At 42.0% G+C, this 21,441-nt stretch overlaps 1 protein-coding gene across 3 annotated transcripts in view; it reads left to right on the top strand.

Moving 5' to 3' along the window:
• LOC115411292 (uncharacterized) overlaps positions 1 to 21,441 on the top strand; it is a 75,002-nt gene extending 53,561 nt beyond the window's left edge. For all 3 annotated transcript variants that reach the window (XM_030123373.1, XM_030123375.1, XM_030123376.1), the window contains 17 exons: positions 849 to 883; positions 2,889 to 3,129; positions 4,886 to 4,920; positions 5,360 to 5,615; positions 5,899 to 5,933; positions 6,242 to 6,358; positions 7,507 to 7,762; positions 7,966 to 8,231; positions 8,313 to 8,359; positions 14,918 to 15,132; positions 15,388 to 15,641; positions 15,812 to 15,928; positions 16,030 to 16,171; positions 17,683 to 17,741; positions 19,187 to 19,249; positions 19,345 to 19,618; positions 21,049 to 21,441. In XM_030123373.1, the coding sequence (XP_029979233.1) occupies positions 849 to 883; positions 2,889 to 3,129; positions 4,886 to 4,920; positions 5,360 to 5,615; positions 5,899 to 5,933; positions 6,242 to 6,358; positions 7,507 to 7,762; positions 7,966 to 8,231; positions 8,313 to 8,359; positions 14,918 to 15,132; positions 15,388 to 15,641; positions 15,812 to 15,928; positions 16,030 to 16,171; positions 17,683 to 17,741; positions 19,187 to 19,249; positions 19,345 to 19,608 (2,402 nt within the window). In that variant the 3' untranslated portion in view covers positions 19,609 to 19,618; positions 21,049 to 21,441. The remainder of the gene's footprint in view (positions 1 to 848; positions 884 to 2,888; positions 3,130 to 4,885; positions 4,921 to 5,359; positions 5,616 to 5,898; positions 5,934 to 6,241; positions 6,359 to 7,506; positions 7,763 to 7,965; positions 8,232 to 8,312; positions 8,360 to 14,917; positions 15,133 to 15,387; positions 15,642 to 15,811; positions 15,929 to 16,029; positions 16,172 to 17,682; positions 17,742 to 19,186; positions 19,250 to 19,344; positions 19,619 to 21,048) is intronic.

Here is a 21,441-nt window from a genome sequence, read left to right as displayed (position 1 = left end):
CGTGCATGCACCGTGCGTTCTCAGAGGCTTGGAGCAACTGTTCAGGAAACAGAGCCAGAGCTTGGCTATATTAGTTATATTAGGATGGAAAGTTCACCGGCAAACTGTTTAGTCACAACATAAATCAGTCGGAAATGTAGCGTTAGTCAGATAGATATGAACTGGAACTGTTCTGTAAGAGCGGGGGTGTTGGAGGAGACTGAAGGAGGTATGCATGGATCAGAGCTGGGGGAATTGTTGCTGTGCAGCGCTCGTGAACCCTCGAGAACAAGCATTGCACGTGCCAGTACTCTGGAGGCGTGGCTTCGGGGGGATGTCTGAAGAAACGGGTTTGGACTTTTGAATTGAGTATTTTCAAAATGTAGCTGCTCCAACCGTTTTTCTAAGATCTCATACCCCACCTTTAACCTCTGGAACTCTCTACCCACTTGAAAGTGGAGACTGATGCAAATGCTTTAACAAAAGGCTCACAGCATGGCTAAAAGCAAAACAACACTGTTCACATGTGTAGACATGGACTGTTATTATTTCTATTATTACTATTATTGTTGTGATCATGTATCTTGTCTGTTTTATTTCCTATTGTTGATCATTTGTTCAGTGTTTTAGAAAAGCCGCTTATGGACTGGTGTTGAAAACGAGCATGTGTGCTATATACACCCAAGCAAAGCATCTGGTCTGTCCTCTGGGACCGTCTCAATGTACTTGTGATGTCCATATCAAATACAGTAAATGTAATTTAATTTAAACAGACCTTTAGGATATGCAGAGTTTCTCTGTGTGAGAACTGATCAGTGTAAATTATTTCTGTTTTAGGTGTAATTTTGTTTTTCTCTTGAATTCCTCAGGTGAAGGTGGACCAAAGACCCAGACTCCAGAGGAGGTGATTTATGGAAGGATTCTGAAAACACAGATAAAAGTCAAACCATTATCTCTAAACGTTCACATACATGTGTTCATATAAGATAAGATAAAGAAGACGACAAAGCAAGAAAGAGACAGAATAAAAAGACAACTCACTGTGATTTCCGTGAATAAAATGAACATCCATAGGAAATAAAAACAAGTGTTTAAATAAGGAAAGATCAGAATATTAAACATGTGAATAGAAGAGAATCCAAAGATAAGAACAAACTAAATACACATAACACATCTCAGATATACACTCCTGATCAAAATATTAAGACCAGTTGAAAAACTGCATGAATTTACATTTTTCACTGTTGGATCTTCAGAAGGTTCTAAGTAGAGTTTCAAAATGCAAAAAGAAGAAATGGGAGTGAGAGAACAAAAAGTAATTTATTGAAAATAACAAACTGAAATAGTCTGTTCATCAGCCCATCAAAAGTTTAAGACCACAGCCTTTAAAGACCAAATCTGAGCATAAATGTGAATTCCATGTCCTTTAGTGTCAGGTATTCACTCTGTCATGACCTCCTGATGGAAAAGGATAAAAAGCTTTGAACGTGGTCAGATTGTTGAGCTGCAGAAACAAGGCCTCTGGGAACACACCATCACCACTGAGGTTGGACGCACGAACACAGTCATTATGAATTCCTTCAAAGATCCTGAGGGTTATGGAACTAAAAAGTCAAGTGGTCGACCCAAAAAAGTGTCACCGGTGCTGAGCCGGAGAATCTGATTGGCTGTCTGTCATGACACGGGATGACCCTGGACCCAAATGAAGGCGGTTCCTGGTGCCGACTGCAGCCCAAGAACCAACAGACAGCGTCTGCCAGAGAAGGGCTTTAAGACCATAAGACGTCTGCAAAGGCCTGGTCTTCAACCAAACCACTAAACTGTGTGTTTGGACTGGGACAGAGACACCAGGCATGGGACAGTGAAAGGTGGAGGACAGTTGGATTCTCTGATGAGAACAAATGGAACCATGACAGTTCTGATGCTTCCACTGTTACTGACACGACAAGGAGATCCCACTGGAGATGTTTTGTAGGCGTGGCCCAGTGGAGGGGGCGTGGCCATCATGATCTGGGTGCTTTGTCCTTCAGTGGAACGATGGAGGTTCAGGTTGTGCAGGGGCGTCACATGGCTAAGGCTGGATCTGTGCAGATGGTTCAGGGGTCAGGGGTCATGACTGAGGGTCCTGGTCTGTGTGGGAAGGACTGGGTTTAAAAACAGGACAACGCTGCAGTTCACAGTGTCCACCTGACAGAGGGACAACACCACTGTGGTGGACCATCCTGCAGGTTCCCCTGATCTAAATCACACTGAGAACATTTGGGGATGGATGGTAAAGGAAGTGAACAAAAATGGACATCAGCTCCAGACAGTGCATGCCCTCCATGAGGACATGTTCACCACTGGAGCAACGTTCCCACTAGGCTCCTGGAAACACTCCCATAATAATAATAATAATAATCATAATAATCATAATAATAATGATAATAATGAAGAATGCTAAAATGAATTTTTGAAGTGATCAACCAGAACGGTGGAGCTACTCACTACTGATTCCTTTTTTGAAACTTTTATTTCTATTTTAGGGGGTTTTGGGGGTTTAGGAGCTGTGGTCTTAAACTTTTGATGGGCTGATGAACAGACTATTTCAGTTTAATTGTTTTCCATAAATTGTTTCCTCAAACACTTTTTTCTCTCACGCCCATTTCTTATTTTTGCATTTTGAAACTCCCTTTTTTAAGATCCAAAAGTGCAAAATGTGAATTCTTGCCATTTTTCAACGGTCTTAAAATTTTGATCAAGAGTGTATAAAGTAAAACCTAATGTCAGAGTTCAGAAACGTTCTCATTCATTCCTGTAAATGTTTGACTTTCAGTGACTCTCATTCAGCTGCATTTTTCAGCTTCACTGTGTAAAACATGAAGGTTTTTATCACTGACATAAAGACTGAAACTGTTCTGTTTTATTAGAGCAAAGAGATGAACCTCCTCAGTGTTCTGAAAGAACTGGAAGATGAAGCATTTAAGGAGTTCAAGAGGAGACTTTATGAAGACCCTACGTTCCCAAGGTTCCAACAGATAAAGGCAGAAAGGACGGATGTAATCAATCTGATGATGGACAGATATGGTGGATCTGTATCCAGGAGGGTTTTAGTGGACATGAACAGGACTGATCTGGTCCAGAGGCTGACAGAGATCTACTCAGAACCAGGTCAGTCACAGACAGAGAAAATGTGACGTTTACACATTCATTAGGTCTAAATTCCGGTCCTTGTATGACCGAAGCAGGAGCCTGGTTTGCATTGCCGGCAGTAAGTCAGACCTGTTCCAGGTGCATGTTGGACTCCGGCAGGGCTGCCTTTTGTCACCGGTTCTGTTCATAATTTTTATGGACAGAATTTCTAGGCGCAGCCAGGGGCCGGAGGGGGGTCCGGTTTGGGGACCACAGGATTTCATCTCTGCTTTTTGCAGATGATGTTGTCCTGTTGATCTCATCGAACCTGGACCTTCAGCGTGCCCTGGGGCGGTTTGCAGCCAAGTGTGAAGCAAGTGGGATGAGGATCAGCACCTCCAAATCCGAGGACATGGTTCTCGACCGGAAAAAGGTGGTTTGCCCTCTCCGGGTTGGTGGGGAGCCCTTGCCCCAAGTGGAGGAGTTGAAGTATCTTGGGGTCTTGTTCAGGAGTGAGGGAAGGATGGAGCGTGAGATTAACAGATGGATCGGTGCAGCGTCTGCAGTGATGCAGTTGTTGTATCGGCCTGTCGTGGTGAAGAAGGAACTGACCTGAAAAGCGAAGCTCTCGATTTACCGGTCAGTCTACGTTCCTACCCTCACCTATGGTCATGAGCTTTGGGTCATGACCGAAAGGACAAGATCCGGATACAAGCGGTCAAAATGAGTTTCCTCCGCAGGGTGGCTGGGCGCACCCTTAGGGATAGGGGGAGGAGCTCAGTCACCAGGGAGGAGCTTAGAGTAGAGCCGCTGCTCCTCCACATCCAGAGGGGCCAGCTGAGGTGGATCGGGCATCTGTTTCGGATGCCTCCTGGACGCCTCCCTGGGGAGGTGTTCCGGGCATGTCCCACCGAGAGGAGACCTCGGGGAAGACCCAGGACACGTTGGAGAGACTATGTCTCTCAGCTGGCCTGGGAATGCCTTGGGGTCCCCCCAGAAGAGCTGGAGGAGGAGTCTGGGAAGAGGGAAGTCTGGGCGTCCCTGATTAGACTGTTACCCCCGCGACCCAGCCCCGGATAAAGTGGAGGATAATGGATGGATAGGTCTAAATATTCTGGAAAAATGATGGAAGTTACAACATAAAATTAGTTTTCTGTGTTTTCTCTTTGGTTCTGGAGGCTTAGGTTTAAGTTTTTATGGTTTGATGTCTTTATTTTTCCATCATTTAGGACAAACATTATAACAACACTTAGACAACAGACTGAATAAACACTGAATGAGACATTATTCTGCTTTTATAGCATCACATTCAACATGTCTTTGGACAGTCTGCCTTTTCAGTAAAAGGGTTAACCTATGGAACTCTCTACCCACTTGAAAGTGGAGACTGATGCAAATGCTTTAACAAAAGGCTCACAGCATGGCTAAAAGCAAAACAACACTGTTCACATGTGTAGACATGGACTGTTATTATTTCTATTATTACTATTATTGTTGTGATCATGTATCTTGTCTGTTTTATTTCCTATTGTTGATCATTTGTTCAGTGTTTTTAGAAAAGCCGCTTATGGACTGGTGTTGAAAACGAGCATGTGTGCTATATACACCCAAGCAAAGCATCTGGTCTGTCCTCTGGGACCGTCTCAATGTACTTGTGATGTCCATATCAAATACAGTAAATGTAATTTAATTTAAACAGACCCTTAGAATATGCAGAGTTTCTCTGTGTGAGAACTGATCTGTGTAAAATATTTCTGTTTTAGGTGTAATTTTGTTTTTCTCTTGAATTCCTCAGGTGAAGGTGGACCAAAGACCCAGACTCCAGAGGAGGTGATTTATGGAAGGATTCTGAAAACACAGATAAAAGTCAAACCATTATCTCTAAATGTTCACATAAATCTGTTTATATAAGAAAAGATAAAGAAGACGACAAAACAAGAAAGAGACAGAATAAAAAGACAACTCACTGTGATTTCCATGAATAAAATGAACATCCATAGGAAATAAAAACAAGTGTTTAAATAAGGAAAGATCAGAATATTAAACATGTGAATAGAAGAGAATCCAAAGATAAGAACAAACTAAACACACACAACACATCTCAGATATGAAGTAAAACCTAAAGTCAGAGTTCAGAAACGTTCTCATTCATTCCTGTAAATGTTTGACTCTCAGTGAATCTCAATCAGCTGCATTTTTCAGCTTCACTGTGTAAAACATGAAGGTTTTTATCACTGACATAAAGACTGAAACTGTTCTGTTTTATTAGAGACACAAGATGAACCTCCTCAGTGTTCTGGAAGAACTGAAAGATGAAGAATTTAAGATGTTCAAGAGGAAACTTTATGAAGACCCTATGTTCCAATGGTCCCGGCTGGAAAAGGTAGAAAGGACAGATGTAGTCGATCTGATGATGGACTCATATGGTGGAGCTATAACTTGGATGGAGACCAGGAGGGTTTTAGAGGACATAAAGAGGACTGATCTGGTCCAGAGGCTGACAAAGATCTACTCAGAACCAGGAGGTCAGTCACAGAGAAAATATGATGTTTACACATTCATAGGTCTAAATATTCTGGAAAAATGATGGAAGTTACAACATAAAATAAATGAGTTTTCTGTGTTTTCTCTTCAGTTCTGGAGGCTTAGGTTTAAGTTTTTATGGTTTGATGTCTTTATTTTTCCATCATTTAGGACAAACATTCATTCAAATCACAAACAGGATAGAGTTTTTTTTTATCTGAGAACTGATCAGTGTAAAATATTTCTGTTTTAGGTGTAATTTTGTTTTTCTCTTGAATTCCTCAGGTGAAGGTGGACCAAAGACCCAGACTCCAGAGGAGGTGATTTATGGAAGGATTCTGAAAACGCAGATAAAACTCAAACTATTATCTCTGAACGTTCACATAAATCTGTTTATATAAGAAAAGATAAAGAAGACGACAAAACAAGAAAGACAGAATAAAAAGAGGACAAATAATTATAAGACATACGAGTATCCCAAATATTTTAAGTGAAATTACTTTAAGTCACTTCCCATTTTCACCAAACAGCGACTCAGTGACTGAAAGTTTGTAGAGTTTCACTGCTTTTATTCTGGAGGTTTTCTACTTGTCCATGTGTGTTATTTCGTGTTTTTTTTTTTATCTAGACTCAAAGACCAATGGAGACCCGGGAGCCATATCATAGTCTGCGTGATCGGTTTGTGTCTTATATCCGCAGGGTGGAACTTCTGAGTCACTCAGCATCCAGGTCATGGAGCACAAATGTACGTCATCAACACCACTCTACTGACTTTAATGACAATACTGTAATTTGTGGATCTTCTCAGGTGAACATACTGTTTGTACAGTTTACAAACACTTGATACTGTAAGTTCTCAACCACCTTCCTTCAATTTTCCTGAACATTTACTTTCAATGTCTTCTATCTGTTGGTTGAAGAACAAGATATAAAAATATGAAAAGTAGAGCCCCAGCCGATTATAGCGCACCATTGATTAATCAACATCGGTCAATACTGATGTATTAACTTCGTTGCTGTGCAGAGATTCTGTCACTCTGCTCCTGTGTGTCTGTGCTGCCCAGAGACTCAGAGGAATAGTAAAGTGTGTTAGTTTCACTGTCACTTCTGCTCCAGCAATCACACTACCCCCCCCCCCCCCCCCCCCCCCCCCCCCCCCCCCCTCGAATCACGGACCGCTATCCCCCTGGTCCAACAGGCACAGACTCCCACCCCCCCACTCCGAAAATCATGGACTGCTACCACCGCTAATAAAATATAGACTCAAGTCTGCTCTCCCCAGCATAAAAACTACCACATCTACAACCTGTGGTTCCTCATGGGTCACATATTAGTCTAATATAATACAGCGTTTGAAAGTTGTGTACATTATCTTTGTGAGACAAAGATGCAACGGTTGATTCACATGTCAACTATTATCTACTATAAGACTATTATATCCTGTGTATATCAGTGTTCTTATTTCACATATCGGTTAGGGTTAGGGTGAGCTGCTCCTATTTATGTGAGCAAGTGCTGAGTGTTATTCATGAGTCAGAGGTCAGAGTTCATTGGGGAATGATGATGTATCAAATGTACAGAGGCAGGTCAAATATTATTTGTAGGCACAGATGAGATTACATCGTATGGATAGAATTTACACCATCCTAAAATCCATACACAGTATGATCCAGACCACCTCCTGATGTGGTTCAGACAGATGTGGTCTAAATCAGGTCAGGACACTTTCACACCTTTCATTAACTGTTGTTTTTCTGATCTGGATAATTTATCTGGTTACAGATCATTTGTTAGTACATCATAATGGGATCCATGGGGTTCTTTACTGGGGTTCTGTAGGTGCTAATCGCCATCCTAAAGACTGAAACTGTGTTCTTTTATTAAAAATATAAGATGGAGAGGATCCTCCAGGACTTTCTGGATTCACTGACACAGGATCAGTTTGATGAGTTCAAGCAGCACCTCAAGGATGGAGATGTGTTTATGAGGGAGTCCAACCTGGAAACTGCATCAAGGAGAAACACAGTGAAGATAATGTTCCAGATGTGTGGTGCATCTGGAGCCATGAAGAACACCGGGGGGGTTTTAAAGAAGATGGGAAGGATTGATCTGGTCCAGAGGCTGTCAAAGCTCTGCTCAACACTAGAAGGTCAGTCACAGCCTGAGAAACACTGAAGTAGTTCTTTTCTTTCTGTATTTTTCCAAGTGGATCTGTCAGGTGTAGGTTTGACTCTAGTCTTTCAGTTCGTTGATGCTGTTGTAAAGCAGCTCAGACCAGTTTGAGGGTGTGTGGAGTATTTTCATCATTTGATCTTTTTTTTCTTTTATAATTTGTGTTACCATCCACCCCAGGTCCATCCACTTCAGACCCATTCGCATCAGACCCCTCCATCCCAGGTCCATCAACATCAGGCATGTCCACCCCAAGTCTGACCCCGTCAGACATGTCCATATCAGAGCCATCCACCCCAAGTCCATCCACATCAGACAAAAACCTGAGGGTGTGTGAGGATGTCACAGAGGACTGTGTGGATGAAGATGATGAGATGAATCCTCATGGTACAGAGAAACAGCAGTTTGTCTGCACAGAGGCTCAGGCTGGACCATCTGACTGGGAGGTATGGAAATAGATGTCCAACTAACTGAGTCAGTCAAGTCATAAATGCTGAAGAACTAATGTGGACCTTTGTCAATTTTAGGAGTTCACACCCGAAGATTCAGCAGAGTCTGGAACAACTATGTACAGGTAACAAATATTTTTAAAACCAAATACTGATTATCCTCATATATATTCCTTTGTATTCTTATATCCACAAAATTGAGTTTCAAGGGTATAATGGTGTTACCCTGAATGCCACCACTGCCAGATATTTTTCATGTGAACATAACTGGGACAGATTTGGTTGGATTTCTTCTCCCTTGATAGCCAACATAGGGGACTCCTAGGGGAAGAACTCTATTGATTTCACTGATTTCAGAATATCAGTTTCTTTGGACAGAAATCACGCAAATTGTAAGAAGATTGAGATAAAATTTGGTTCATATTGATCATCTTACAAATGTCCAGAGTGCATATGGGATCATTTTCATTCATTTGGTGGACTTTTGTGGGGAAAACTGGTTCTCTGACTGTTATTCTACCTCTATCAGGTCAATTTAACTCAAATTGAGTTCATATTGATTGTCTAACAATTATCTTTTTTCATGCCACTACTGTGAGTTTATATGATAACATATTTTGACACCAGGTGGTGTGTTTTTCCAAATGGTTGGGGAGCAGAGGATTGGGGGGATTTCAGGGATGTACCCTCGTTGTCGGCCCCGACAGTGTAAGCCTTGTTCTCCTATCCTTTTTCCTCTTGTTGTGTCCCACAAGTATCTGCATCATTAAATACTTAATCCAGTTGGCCCCATGTGAGGTTATTACCTGAATTTGTGAGAAGGTCAGAAGGAACCTATGCTTCTACAGTGAGGGAGTCAGTAAGATATCTGCTCTGGGGATCCAAAGGGTCCTGTTTCAAATCCCAGTGTGTCCAAATCAGTTGTGTCAACAATTTCCACTCAGTGTGGTGGGTTCAGATTTTGTCCTAAATGTGAAACAAATGAAAATAGACACAGGTGTTCCTGGTCTGCTGACTGAGACACAGTCCTTCTGAAAACATATACAGCATTATGGTCGCTGTTGCAGTTAAATATCGGGTGTCTTTAAGTGGTGTAAGCAGGTAGGTGTTGCGTCTTTGTTACTGACAGATGTCCATCTGCAACAGTCCCTTCAAACACAGAATCTCACAAGAACCTGAAGGTCCCAGCATACTCCTGCTCAGGTCACATGGAGTGACATTGGCATTACAATCTTGTACCAAAAGTTTGGTGGCTGAATGGGCAGGATCTGGAACAGTCGTGTATGGGGCCAGTTCCTGGTGCCTCCCAACCTGAATGATCCCTCCTTCAGTGTCCAACTCTGCAGTCATGCTGAAGACTATCCAGCACAAACTCTTCTACCTCCAGGATACACATACTGTCAGTATGTCACCCTGAACAGCCTTCTCATGAAGTTCCTACAGGGCGACCTCGGTTAAAGATCCATTGAAGAGTAGTGTTTAGCAGATGGGAGCAGTTGATGTCCTCCCATAGAATGTAGACTTATTGTGCTCTTGATAGTTCAATGCTCCAACACCATGGATGACTTCAAAGGCCGCTCACAACAATCCATGCAAGAAAAAAGAAAAAGAGGGCCCTGCAAGCTCCTCTACAGTCTACAGCCCCATTTCATCAGCAGGATTATGAACTGTGTCTACACAGGACCAGCAGCTGGATTCAGTCATTAGTTGAATCTCTGGGAGTTTTGGACCCACAAATACTTTAAACCAACATTATTATAGCCATGATGGGACAGTGGTCATTTGAGTCCGTAGGCTCACCAGTAGTGGTCCTGTGAGGGCAGAGCTGGGGTCTTTGTACTGAAATCCACAAGCAGGAATCACCTTTATCTGAACATTAGAGGCATCAACTGCTCAGTCCTGTTAATCTTTGTAGACCTGCAGTATCTCACTGGGAGGAAGGGAATGGTACTCAGGGGTGGTCTAGGCAGGAGAACATTGACCTAATTGATGCCCTGTCATTTTACAGTCTGTTCTATTCCTCAGACTTGGCAAGAATGCTTCTGTCATTGGTTTGAAGAGGGACATGTGACATTTTCACAACAGGATAGTGAACATCCTGTAGAACCCCCTCAACTTCCATGGAAGTCATCTTTTTCCTGTTATTTCCATTCCTCTTCAGCTCAGTGGTTTGTGGACACATTGTGGTGAACAGACACTGGTGATGGGACATAGACTGTTGAGTGAGTGTGGCAGGACTGTGGGATGTTTTTCCACCTGGGCTAAGCTCAGATCACTTCTGGACCTTCTAGGGTCCCAGCTGGATCAGTATAACTAGGGTGAATAAGTAAGAGTGGTCCAGACCCTTGAGTGTGGGGCTTGACCAGTAGGGAGACCAACAAGACTCTTGTACTTCTGCAGAGACATGACAGGGTTGGAGTGTTTTAAGACTGAGATTGTGCTCGTGTGATTCTGAAGATCTGTCCTGGCTGTACATCTAGTCTTATGCTGCATTCCAGAGTGCTTGGAGGTAGAATATGTCTCACTTGGAGTTAACTGCATCCCACCTTAAAGTATTCCAGGTGATCCATGTTGAACATAAACAACGAACATGGAGATTGCAGATCTAAGCTCCTATTTGCTTTGTTAATGAAGATGCATTTTGACTGTCGACAGTACAGTGTTCTCATATATGCAGACGAGGTGGAAGAAGTGAAATGACGGATAAGCTAATTATACATTGCTAAGTTGTTTTTTCGTTGCAAACTTGCAAACTGTGCACGGCCATTGTTGTGTTGATGTCAAGTTGTAGTTTACGGTGAGGTCAGGGTATTTCAATCTGGCCCCACTTTGCAACAAGGACCTCCAGCTTGGACAGGTGTTCCAATGCGTTTTACCGAGTTGGACGTTGGAAAGTTCCCATCTCCCAGCACTCTGGAATGTAGCATAACAATGCACAAGCTGAGGTCCTGGAGAGCCTTGTAGTCCTACCTGTTTGGTAGGAGTGTAGTACACTTTGAGCTGTTGTTAAAAACCCTGTATGTTTTCACTGTGTGGTCCTGATGGTTGAGCAGTACCTATACATCCTTTAACAGTAATCTTGAAGAATCTGATGGACCATCTTTAAGTGCAAGTACTGATGAAGCAATTCTCCACCTTTGGTGGCCTCTGTTGTCGACGTCATAGAGGACCTTGAGGTGTTTACTTTGGCACACTGTTCAACTGTGATCACACTGAACCACTAAGTGGGTCCTGGGACAGTGTTAACACCGTCTCTTTACCTTTATCCACTTGGTTTCCTGTTGTCAGCCTTTGAGTTTTGACTCATATGAATGAAGTCTTCTTAACTTTAGGACGTGCATCATGTAGAGCTTGTCTTTCTTCTTAAAATGAGTAGTGTAAACTTGATAAATTACAACGTTTTTACTCTTTTTCAGAAACTTCTTTATTTCCCTCCATCACAGCACCTACACGCGGTAATCAAATCAAATGTCCTTCTGCATTACCATCACAGACTCTTGCAGGAGCACACCACATCACAGAGGAAGTTAACAATCTCCCTCTCTCTTAAAATAAAATAAAAAAATATGAACAATAAAGAAAAGATTTACCTTAACAAATGAAACATTCTGTTATCATAGACAAGTGCTTTTCTTAGAAACATAACTGTGCTTGTACATTCTAATAACGTTTTAATTATGCTTGTTTATGTAAGACTTCATAACAATGACATAAACAGCCCATACAAATAAATGCATTTTAGTGCGCATAACTTCACAGTACCCATACTCCCTCATCTAGTGCTTTAAGAAGCATGAGTTGTGAGGCACCTTTTTTAGTCAAACAATCAGCGAGTTGTGACTTTGCATCTGACCAACACACTTCTTTGATTTTATTTGTCTGGAGGAGCTCTTTGATACTGCTGATTTCTAACCTGAGTCTCTTCTCTGTGACCTGCTTCGTTGACTTAAGTGCATCAAACAGGGAATGGTTATCAGTCACACAGATAAGGGGAAGAGTGTTCAGAGCAGGATCACCAGTAGTGAGCTCAGAAAAAAGTGTAGCTATGAACATTCCTTTGTCAATACCATCTGACATGGCAAGGGTTTCTCCTGCCAGAGTACTTCTTACCACACGTCTGATTTTTGTAGACTGCCAAAACAGAGGGGAGAACTTTCCTGTTTTTCCCATAAGAGCAATTAAAGCCCCTCCTTGTGTCCCTCCATCTGGAAGATTGCCAAGTGAAGCATCACTGAAGACAACTAAACTCAAATCCTCACTTTTGCCTAAATGTTGAAACTTAAGTGTGACCTTTTCTGACTTAAGTTTACGAATCACTTTGTTCACTTCATGTATGGACTGAACAGTAGCATTCTTAATGTTGGATGCCAGGTAACGTGTCAAACATAACATCTGGCCTTGTTTGTTTAGCAACCCACAAAATCTGTCCTATTTTTGACCTGAGCTGTTCTCTCTCTGTCTCATTTAGTGGAGCATCCCTCTGTACAGCCCGTGCTGCCTGTAAATGAACAGGTTGTAGATGTTCAATGTAACTGTGCTGATGCACCTGTACCACACCACTAACAGTAACAATGTCCATCCCCACTTATGAAAACCTCTCATGTTCTTCATGCCCAACATGAAAAGTAGCCTTAAGTATAGGGATGACATTAGTTAGAAAGTGATCTGATCCTGCCCAAAGAAAATCATCAACATGACATGCGAGTACTCCTGTAACCTCAGACTGCTCATTTTGCCAATAGAACACAGCAGGATTAACTTGTGACATTTTACCACCAGTGTTCAGCATGAGTTCTTTAACCTTGTTATATCAGTAAAGGGATGCGTCAGCTAGTCCATACACACATTTCTTTAGTTTCCACACAACATTGTCCACGCCTGCTTCAGGTGGAGGGTGAATGTAGATGTCCCTCGAGAGTTCCATACCCTGCAAAAAGGCAGATTTAATGTCCATGGAATGAACCTTCCATTTGTTTTGACAGATAACAGCTAACAGTAGTCTGAGTGACTCTGATGCACATGTGGGAGAATCTTTCTGTAACTCATGAATATTGACTTCTTCAAAACCTCTTGCCACAAGGCGGGCTTTGGGAACAATGCCATTAGAAGTTTCTTTCAGTGTACAGACCCACCTCGTAGAAACACATTTCTGACCCTTGTCTGTGACTGCTTCGAAGACATTATTATTTTGCCAGTTTTCAGTCTCTTGTTGTTTAGCAGCATCAAAAGAGATGTCTTTAGTAATGAGTACATCATCATCAGTATTTTCACATTCAGTGTGAAGGTTATCTACATGTGACATGTCTAAAGCTTGCTTTTGTCCCTCACTGCCATTAGGTTCAAGATACTGCACATTATACCAGTTTTTGAACTGTCCTTTAGCTTTTCCCGCTCTACCTAAAACTCTGGCCATGTGCTGAACACCATCCTCTCTGTTTGTAAATGTAACTGTCTGACCTGTTCTTAGTTTTACATCAGTAGAAGCTACAGTATTAGTTACATTACTTTGTCTCAGACTGTCTCTTACATCTGTCTCTGTTTTCAGTGATTTGTTCTTCTCCATTTATACTCTGCTCATCATCTGAACTCTCTGACACATCAGTATGAACTGTGTTTTCATTTTCTTTATCATTTTCAGGAACACTGGGTAGTACTTGTTTATCCTAATCCTCTACATTCACTTTACTCAGCCTGGACTGGTGCACCCGAACAAGGATCCCACCATGTCTTATGAACACTACAGCTCCATCCTGACCAATAACTACACCAGGGCCCTTCCAGTCTGTACTGTCTGCCCATTTGTAATACACTCTGTCTCCTGTCTCATACTTGTCATCTGTAGGCCTGAGCTACTTACGTAGTGCTCTTCTTATTCTTTCTGAGCATTCTACCTCTGTGAAAACTTTCCTGGAAGCATGTAATGCTGCAATGTGCTGCCCTACTCTAGTACTCACAGTAGTGCCCTCTAGAGCAGGTAGTTTATTAACCAAAACAGAGGGTGGATTAGGATTCTGACCAAACACAAGCTGGTATGGGCTATAACCATGCAGACTGAGCATACTGTTTTTGGCCATGAGGGCCCAATCTAGAGCAGTTTGCCAGCCACACCCATTTTCTCTTTTCACCTTCAGGATGATCTCTGTCAGTGTCATGTTATGTCTTTCCAGCAGTCCATTGCTCCATGGACTATATCCTGCTGTAGTCTTTGTTTCAATGTTGAAGTTTTCTGCCATGTCTCTAATCTCTTCATTGTTGAACTCTCCATCGTTGTCGTTGTCGTAGATTCTTTTTGGATCTCCATGGACACTTACCCATGAGTGAATGAAGGAGTTGATGATCTCCGAGGGTTTCTTGGTTCTCACGATGTTTCCAGCGCTGAAACGTGTGAAGTGGTCAATGATGTGGAGGTACCATATGCCAGGTTCCAGCTCATGCAGATCCATTGGCACTGTCTCATTGTACTCTGAGGCTAAAGGCAAACCAACAGCAGGCTTCGGCTTGGTCTTGCTGTATCTCTGACATATTTGGCAGTCGCGAATGATCTCTTGCAGAATGACAGGACAATCTTTGTCCGACCAACTGAAGATACACTTCACTTCCAGTGGATGTTAAACTACAGCTGAAGCATGTGCACAGAAGGTCTAATACTTGGTGTGTTAATATGACTTGTTGGTGTTTTACAGGTTCAGGTGTCCCCGTTCAGGTTCATTCCATTGTACTCGGACTGGATTGGTGTTTGTCGTGCATAAGGAGGCGGGCCTTCAGTACAGGACTGTCCAATGGGATGAGGACCTCCTGGAGTCAGCTAGTAGGACACCTGCAGGGCCGCTGTTCAGTATCGAGTGTCCAGATAACGCTGTTCGTCAGCTCCACTTCCCACACTGTGAGATAGAACCTGGTAAGGAAGTTAGTTTGGGTTTTGTTAACTGTGGTTCTGTGAACATTTCAGTATTTTTAGCTACAGATTTTTTTGAGTGTAGAAATGTTTTGTTTAGTCTTTCTCTTTATTTTACTTCAGGTGAGCTTTGTTTAGTTTCACGAGTTCATACGTAGTTATGGTGTAATTTTTTGTGTAATTTTTCTGTAACTGACTAGTTTTATTTGTTTCATGTAGTTTGTATCTTTTTGTGTCTGAGTAATAATGTTTTCACAGCTCCAATCTGTGAAAACCTGCTGTCCATCGCCCACATCACTAACCATGGAATGAGCTTCATTGATGCGCTGGAGATCACAGACACTCATGTGGTCATCGATGTCCCACATTTGTCTTCATTTGGCGTCAGTTCGAGGCATAGAAGAGGAACTAGACAAGTTAGAGGCCAAGTTCTGCTGTTCCTCACACCACCAAACACACTAGAAATGCATCTCCTGTCAATCAACGTCAACGTGGACGATGTAAAAGCTTTCGTAAGTTTTTAGCCGCTCCAACATTCTTGATTTTACATGAAGTAATGAACCTGCTGCCTTCATTTGCAATTGTCAATCATTCTAAGCATGTGTAGATCTGAGACCATGATCACATGACATCATCCTGTTGTTTTAATAATTCATAGTTTATTGTTTTAATGGTTCATAAGGTGAAAAAAGAGGAGCCTAGAGCTATGTACCTCAGGGTGCCTGCTTCATGCAAACTCATCACAGAACACAAGTACAGCGTTGACTGCTGTTATGAAGACGAGCAAATACACTATAAAGTGAGTAGAATTTTACATTACTACTGTAATGAGTCGATTAAACTACACCTTTATTTCACTGTGGTTACTATAACGATGATGAAACTACTGCTCGTTTGCAGGAAAAAGTGTTTGACCTGAACTTTGGACCAAATTATCACATGATGTTTGAAATCCGGCTTCCACCGACAACAACAGAAGTTTCTTTAACAGTCAAAGACCAAAACAACACAGAAGTCTGGAATCATAACATGAACCTGCCTGGTAAGACTTTGTCTTGCAGAATCACACATCAACAGTGTAGGAGCTATCGTTTCTCAGATCTGTATTATTTTGACATTAAAGCTGGGACTAAACTATTGGTGAGATACTAGGACCTGAATATTTTCTTGACAATAGAATGTAAGCATGTGAACCACAAGAGTGCACAAGAAGAAGCCTGACAACTCACAAACCGTGCACCACCCACCCAAATACATCATATCCACCAGTAATTTTATTCACAGAATCACAAAATATTCCGAACCACTTTGTTCAAACTATGCATGTTTGTTTTGACAGACGAGACAAACTGTTGCTTTTATTATGTGAAGCTTTTTAATGTCCACAGTTTAAAGTCCAACACCAACTCCAGTTTGTTTGAGTCTTTGCAGAGGTTCCCAGTGGTTTATGTGTTCAGAGATATTTTGTCAAAGGTCATGTGGACAGAATTTTTTCTTACATAAAGGGAGAGGTAAGGGAGGTTGTTGTCTATGGTGAACAAATGGTGTTTAATGAGTTTTTAAACACATCCAGGGGTGAAGCACTGCAGATACATGTAGAGAAAGCATTCAGAGAGTTGGAACAGCAACACTGAGAGCTCTATCACTAAAGGCAGACACTTCATACTTCTAGTGTGAGAAATAGAAAGCAGGTTAGTGTCTGAAAACTGGATGTTCCAGGACGGGTGTTACCAGGGTCTGGTTCAGATGAAGACCCTGGTGGCTGAGGTTTGGACATATTGGAGTCTGTCCAGGGCTATCCTCAGACCCTAGACAGGACAACATTACAGAAGTCCAAACGGAGGTTATGAACGCTACGGCTGGAGTATGGAGATGTGTTTGAAAGTAGGAGGATTTGGTGTGGAACTGGAAAGAGAGCATGGAGTCCAGAGTCAGACACAACAGGTCTTGGACCTGGACCAGGAGAGGCAGATGGAGTCATTTATTTCAAGAGGGAAAGTTCTAACCTTCTGAAACAGTGTCTGGAGAACCAAAACCATGAGCTCTGTTTTATTAATAATGGGTCTGGGTCAGCTGATTGACCCTCAGGCTTTGATGTTATGAAGATAGTAGACCTGGGATTGGGGGGTTGAGTGGGTGGCTCTGTGCTTTGGTAGAACTGAGTGTTGTCAGGGGATCATCTGACCAAGGTGGAGGGACTATAGTTAAAATGGTTGTAATTCCTAAGTGGTTATTGTAATATTTTAGTTAAATTCCACATTTCGGTCACATCTGGATGGTTTCATTTCACATTCCACTGTTGTCATGAACACCGACGAAAACAACAAAATGTGTCACCATCCAAAACTTCATTTACACTGTTTTCATTGTTTTCATCTTGATGGTATTTGAACTTTTATTTTTTGTCTTACTACATCTTTTACCTCCTTTTTTGTCTTTTCCTACTGATGCCTCTGCTTTTCATGTCTTTGGTGTTGGCATTTATAAACTCATCTAAAGAAAACTCATCAAGAAGTTGAATTCAGAAAATGTGTCTTTCTGTTTGTCATTCAGCTCCTGCTGCATTTAAGAGGCCTCAGCAGGATCTCCCACCAAAGAAGAAGCTGCTTTCAGTTGGGTTTGACTTTGTTAATCATGTTTCTGAGCCTGTTCAGGTCATTAGTGAAAGCTTGGGATTTATTTCAGTTCAATGACCAGTTCTTTGTACATCATCCTGATTACCTTACCTTTGACGTTTTTGATCATAACTTGGTTTTATAAGCTTTAAAAGTTGCCGGGTTTTTCACTGTTTTGTGTTCCATTGAAATAATTCCACCTGGAAACAAACAGACCAGGGTTTAACAGGTTTAAAGCTGCTGTGCTTGAATATTTTTTTGGCGGTATTGATCAAAAATTCCACCATTCCCTTTCAACAGATTGTCATTCAAGTGTCTGAGAGAAAACATGACTTTGACCACTTCTGTGGACTCTGTTTTCAGACTGTAGAGAATCTGCCATGTTACTCAGTATGGGTTCAGTGGTACACGTCGTATCGAACAGTTCACCCCTCGCAGTTTGGCATGTATCGTGGTATGGCTTGTGTTATTTTCAAATGAAATTTTTCGGACAAGTCGCATTTATATTAGAGCTTTGCAAGATGACTGACTTACAGAATTCTACGTTCATTGGTTGGAGCTGGATCCGGAGTTCGACTGGAGCCAATACATTATTATAGTGATTTAGTGAAAAACTACCGACATATTTATGAAAACTCCCCTTCTCAATATCAACATTCGTATCCACATTCGTAATTCCTCTTCTGTCGTCACCATGTTTGTTTTTATTGACTTTCTTCTTCTTCTCATAAAACTTTACTCTTCTTCGTGGTATTCGGCCAGTATGGAAATTAAGAGCGGCGCCCTCTGGTGGGTTGATTGAGAAAGGCTCATTCCAACGTCAGGACGCATGGAAGTATGAAGGCAGTGACGCATGACGTCAGAAATGGACAAAACTATTTACATACATCACGTAAACATAAATGAACCTTAAGGCTCTCCATCAGCTCCCAGTTATATTTCAGCTCCAGTCGGCCTCTGCATCCGAACTGTACCGTACTGTGAACCATGACTGAAGAACCACAATACGTACCGAACCATGGATAACCTGTACTGTTGCATACCTGTGACTCAGACTTTTGAGGTTAAACACATGATTGACAACTGTAATTATCATCAATCACCGATCACATTCAGTCAGACCAGGAAGAGTAAGCATTATGTCAAATTCTTAAAGTTTTTTTTGGTAAATTGTCTTTTCCATAAAAATTCACTGGTAATAATTTAAAAATGTACATTAAACACATTTGTGGAAACACATGTAGTGACCAATCAGAGTCAAGCATTCAGGAAAGGCTTTTAATCAATGATAGAGAAGCTGAATGTGATAAAACTAAAGGTCCAGTTCAGACTCTAATGAGCAGACAAGTGTCAAAGAAAATGAAAAACCTGATGTTGGTCTCATGACAGTCCTGGTTCAGCCACTGGAACTGGACAATAATGGGATCTGTTGTATTCCACAGGTTGGAAGGAGACAATGGAGACAACAACTGTGTAGAAGAAGAAAAATCGGTGGAAAATACAAGGTGCAGTAACGGCAGAATAAACCTGGTGTTTTGTGGTGGATCTTCTAAACCTGAGGGTGTTTTATAAACACATTCACACTGTTCTGTTTTATTAGAGGAAGACGAAGAGGCAGCTCCTCAGTGTTCTGGAAGATCTGGGACACAGTGAATTTGAGATCTTCAAGTGGTTCCTTAACCAGAAAAAACTGGGTGACATTTCGCCAATTGGAAAGCAGCAGCTGGAGAATGCAACGGCAGTCCGTGTAGTTGATCTGATGGTGCAGAGGTATGAGGAGTCGGGAGCAGTGGAGGTGACCAGGAGGGTTTTAAAGAACATGAACATGAATGAGCTGAGGAAGAAGCTGAGAAACCTGCACTAAGGATCAGAAGGTCAGTCACAGGCAGAGAAATGTGATGTTGTCAAAGTCTTTAGGTCTGAGTGTCCAGATGATGGTCATTTGAGGTACAACCAGAGTCCACAATCTGAATCAGGTTCATGTATCTCAACTTGAGTTCCAACCTCTCACAAGTTCTCCCTGGTTCCTCTGGTTTCTGGAGGCTGAGGCCGTATTAAAATGTGCAGCGTATGATTATGAGCAACTCCAACAAGGGTCTGATTATGACGACGATCACTGGGTCAGAGCATCTCTAGAACTTGTTGGGTTTGGTTGGGTGTTCCTGGTCTGTACTGATCAGTACATGACAAGAAGTGGACCAAGGAAGGACAAGCAGATCTCAGCCCAACTTAGCATCTGTGGGAGGTGCTGAACAAAAAGGTTCAATCCCTCCCACCACCTTGAAACTTCCAGGACCTAGAGGATCTACCGCTAACATCTTGGTGTCTGATACCAGGGTCCAGGACCTGGGTCAGAGTTGTTTTGGTGGGTAAAAAAGGGACCTACACAATATTAGGTAGGTGGGAATAGTACAATGCTCCCATAGATGCTAAATGGTTGAGGTCCAGTTGTAGTTCCTTAGACCACTTTTTGTAAGTAGTCCAAACGCCCAACAAGAATTGCAGGTTTGTAGATGTTCTCACCTAGTCATCACCATCACAGTGTGGTAGTTGTCAAAGTTACTAGGGCAGGTCTACGGTGGTGAGGGTCTACTAAAAGTGGTCTCCAGGTCAACTGGATCATATGTTGGAACATTAGATTGTTACCACCTTCCAAATATCGTGTAGGTTCTCCATTCACAGCACTGACCCAAGGCCTGGACTCCACCAGACCTCTGAAGGTGAGCCTTGGGATGTGGCACCAAGACATTCGCAGCCAATCCCTGAAGCCCTTTAGGTTGTGAAATGGGAGGGATTAGACTTGATGCTCGATTGGGTTAAGATCCACTCGTCCTTCCTCAACAACGTGATATCATGAGTCGCATAAATATACACACCACTTTTAATTGGTGTGTCATCTGTACGCATCATGAGGTTTCCATGTGTTTGTTCACACCACGTCAAATAAAACGCACTGAGGGTTAGGGGTATGTGAACCAGAGATGTTGGCGTAAATTTACATGTGATCAAATGGCATTGAATAACATGCCAAAGAACAAAAATGCGTACATATAGCACGCCAAATGCCATAAGAACTGGTGTGACACACAACGTGATTTCATGAGATCAGTCTCTTTTTTTTGACAAACCCACAGAGACCATCTGCCTCAGCTGTGGTGGTGACTATCGCCTGATTTGTCTCATTTGATAATGAACCAAAAACATGTTTTCACTCCTCATAATAATAAAGATGTTCTAATGTCTGCGACAGCGTACAACAGTTCATCCATTTAATATTTGTGTCTGTTTTCTGTTTGTTCTTCAGCCGCTACTGAGGAATCAGCAGAACATCTACCAGGGGAGAAGATGTCTTCAGTTCACTTTGACTTGTTGATCATGTGACTGATCCTGTTCTGAACCGGCTGCTGATGACACTGAGTCCGTTTACGTGCACACCAGTACTCCGATCATTATCCGATGTCTGGAGTTCTCAGATTATTCAGGTGATCATGTAAACAGGATAATCTGATTGTCTTTATCCGATAACAGTAATCTGATTATGAGAAATCGGATTAACACACCTGGATTTCTCCCCAATACTCTGATGTCTTCATGCATGTATACAGGTTAATCTGGTTTCTTTCGTTCTTTAACATCTGCGCTTGTGTTAAAAAAAAAAAAAGAATCTATGTGAACAGAAGTTACGCTGCGACAATGT

Source organism: Sphaeramia orbicularis, chromosome 20 (genome assembly GCF_902148855.1).
Source record: "Sphaeramia orbicularis chromosome 20, fSphaOr1.1, whole genome shotgun sequence".
Taxonomy (NCBI): Eukaryota; Metazoa; Chordata; class Actinopteri; order Kurtiformes; family Apogonidae; genus Sphaeramia; species Sphaeramia orbicularis.
The sequence above is the reverse complement of the archived record's forward strand: the minus strand, read 5'-3'. Positions and strand labels throughout refer to the sequence as shown.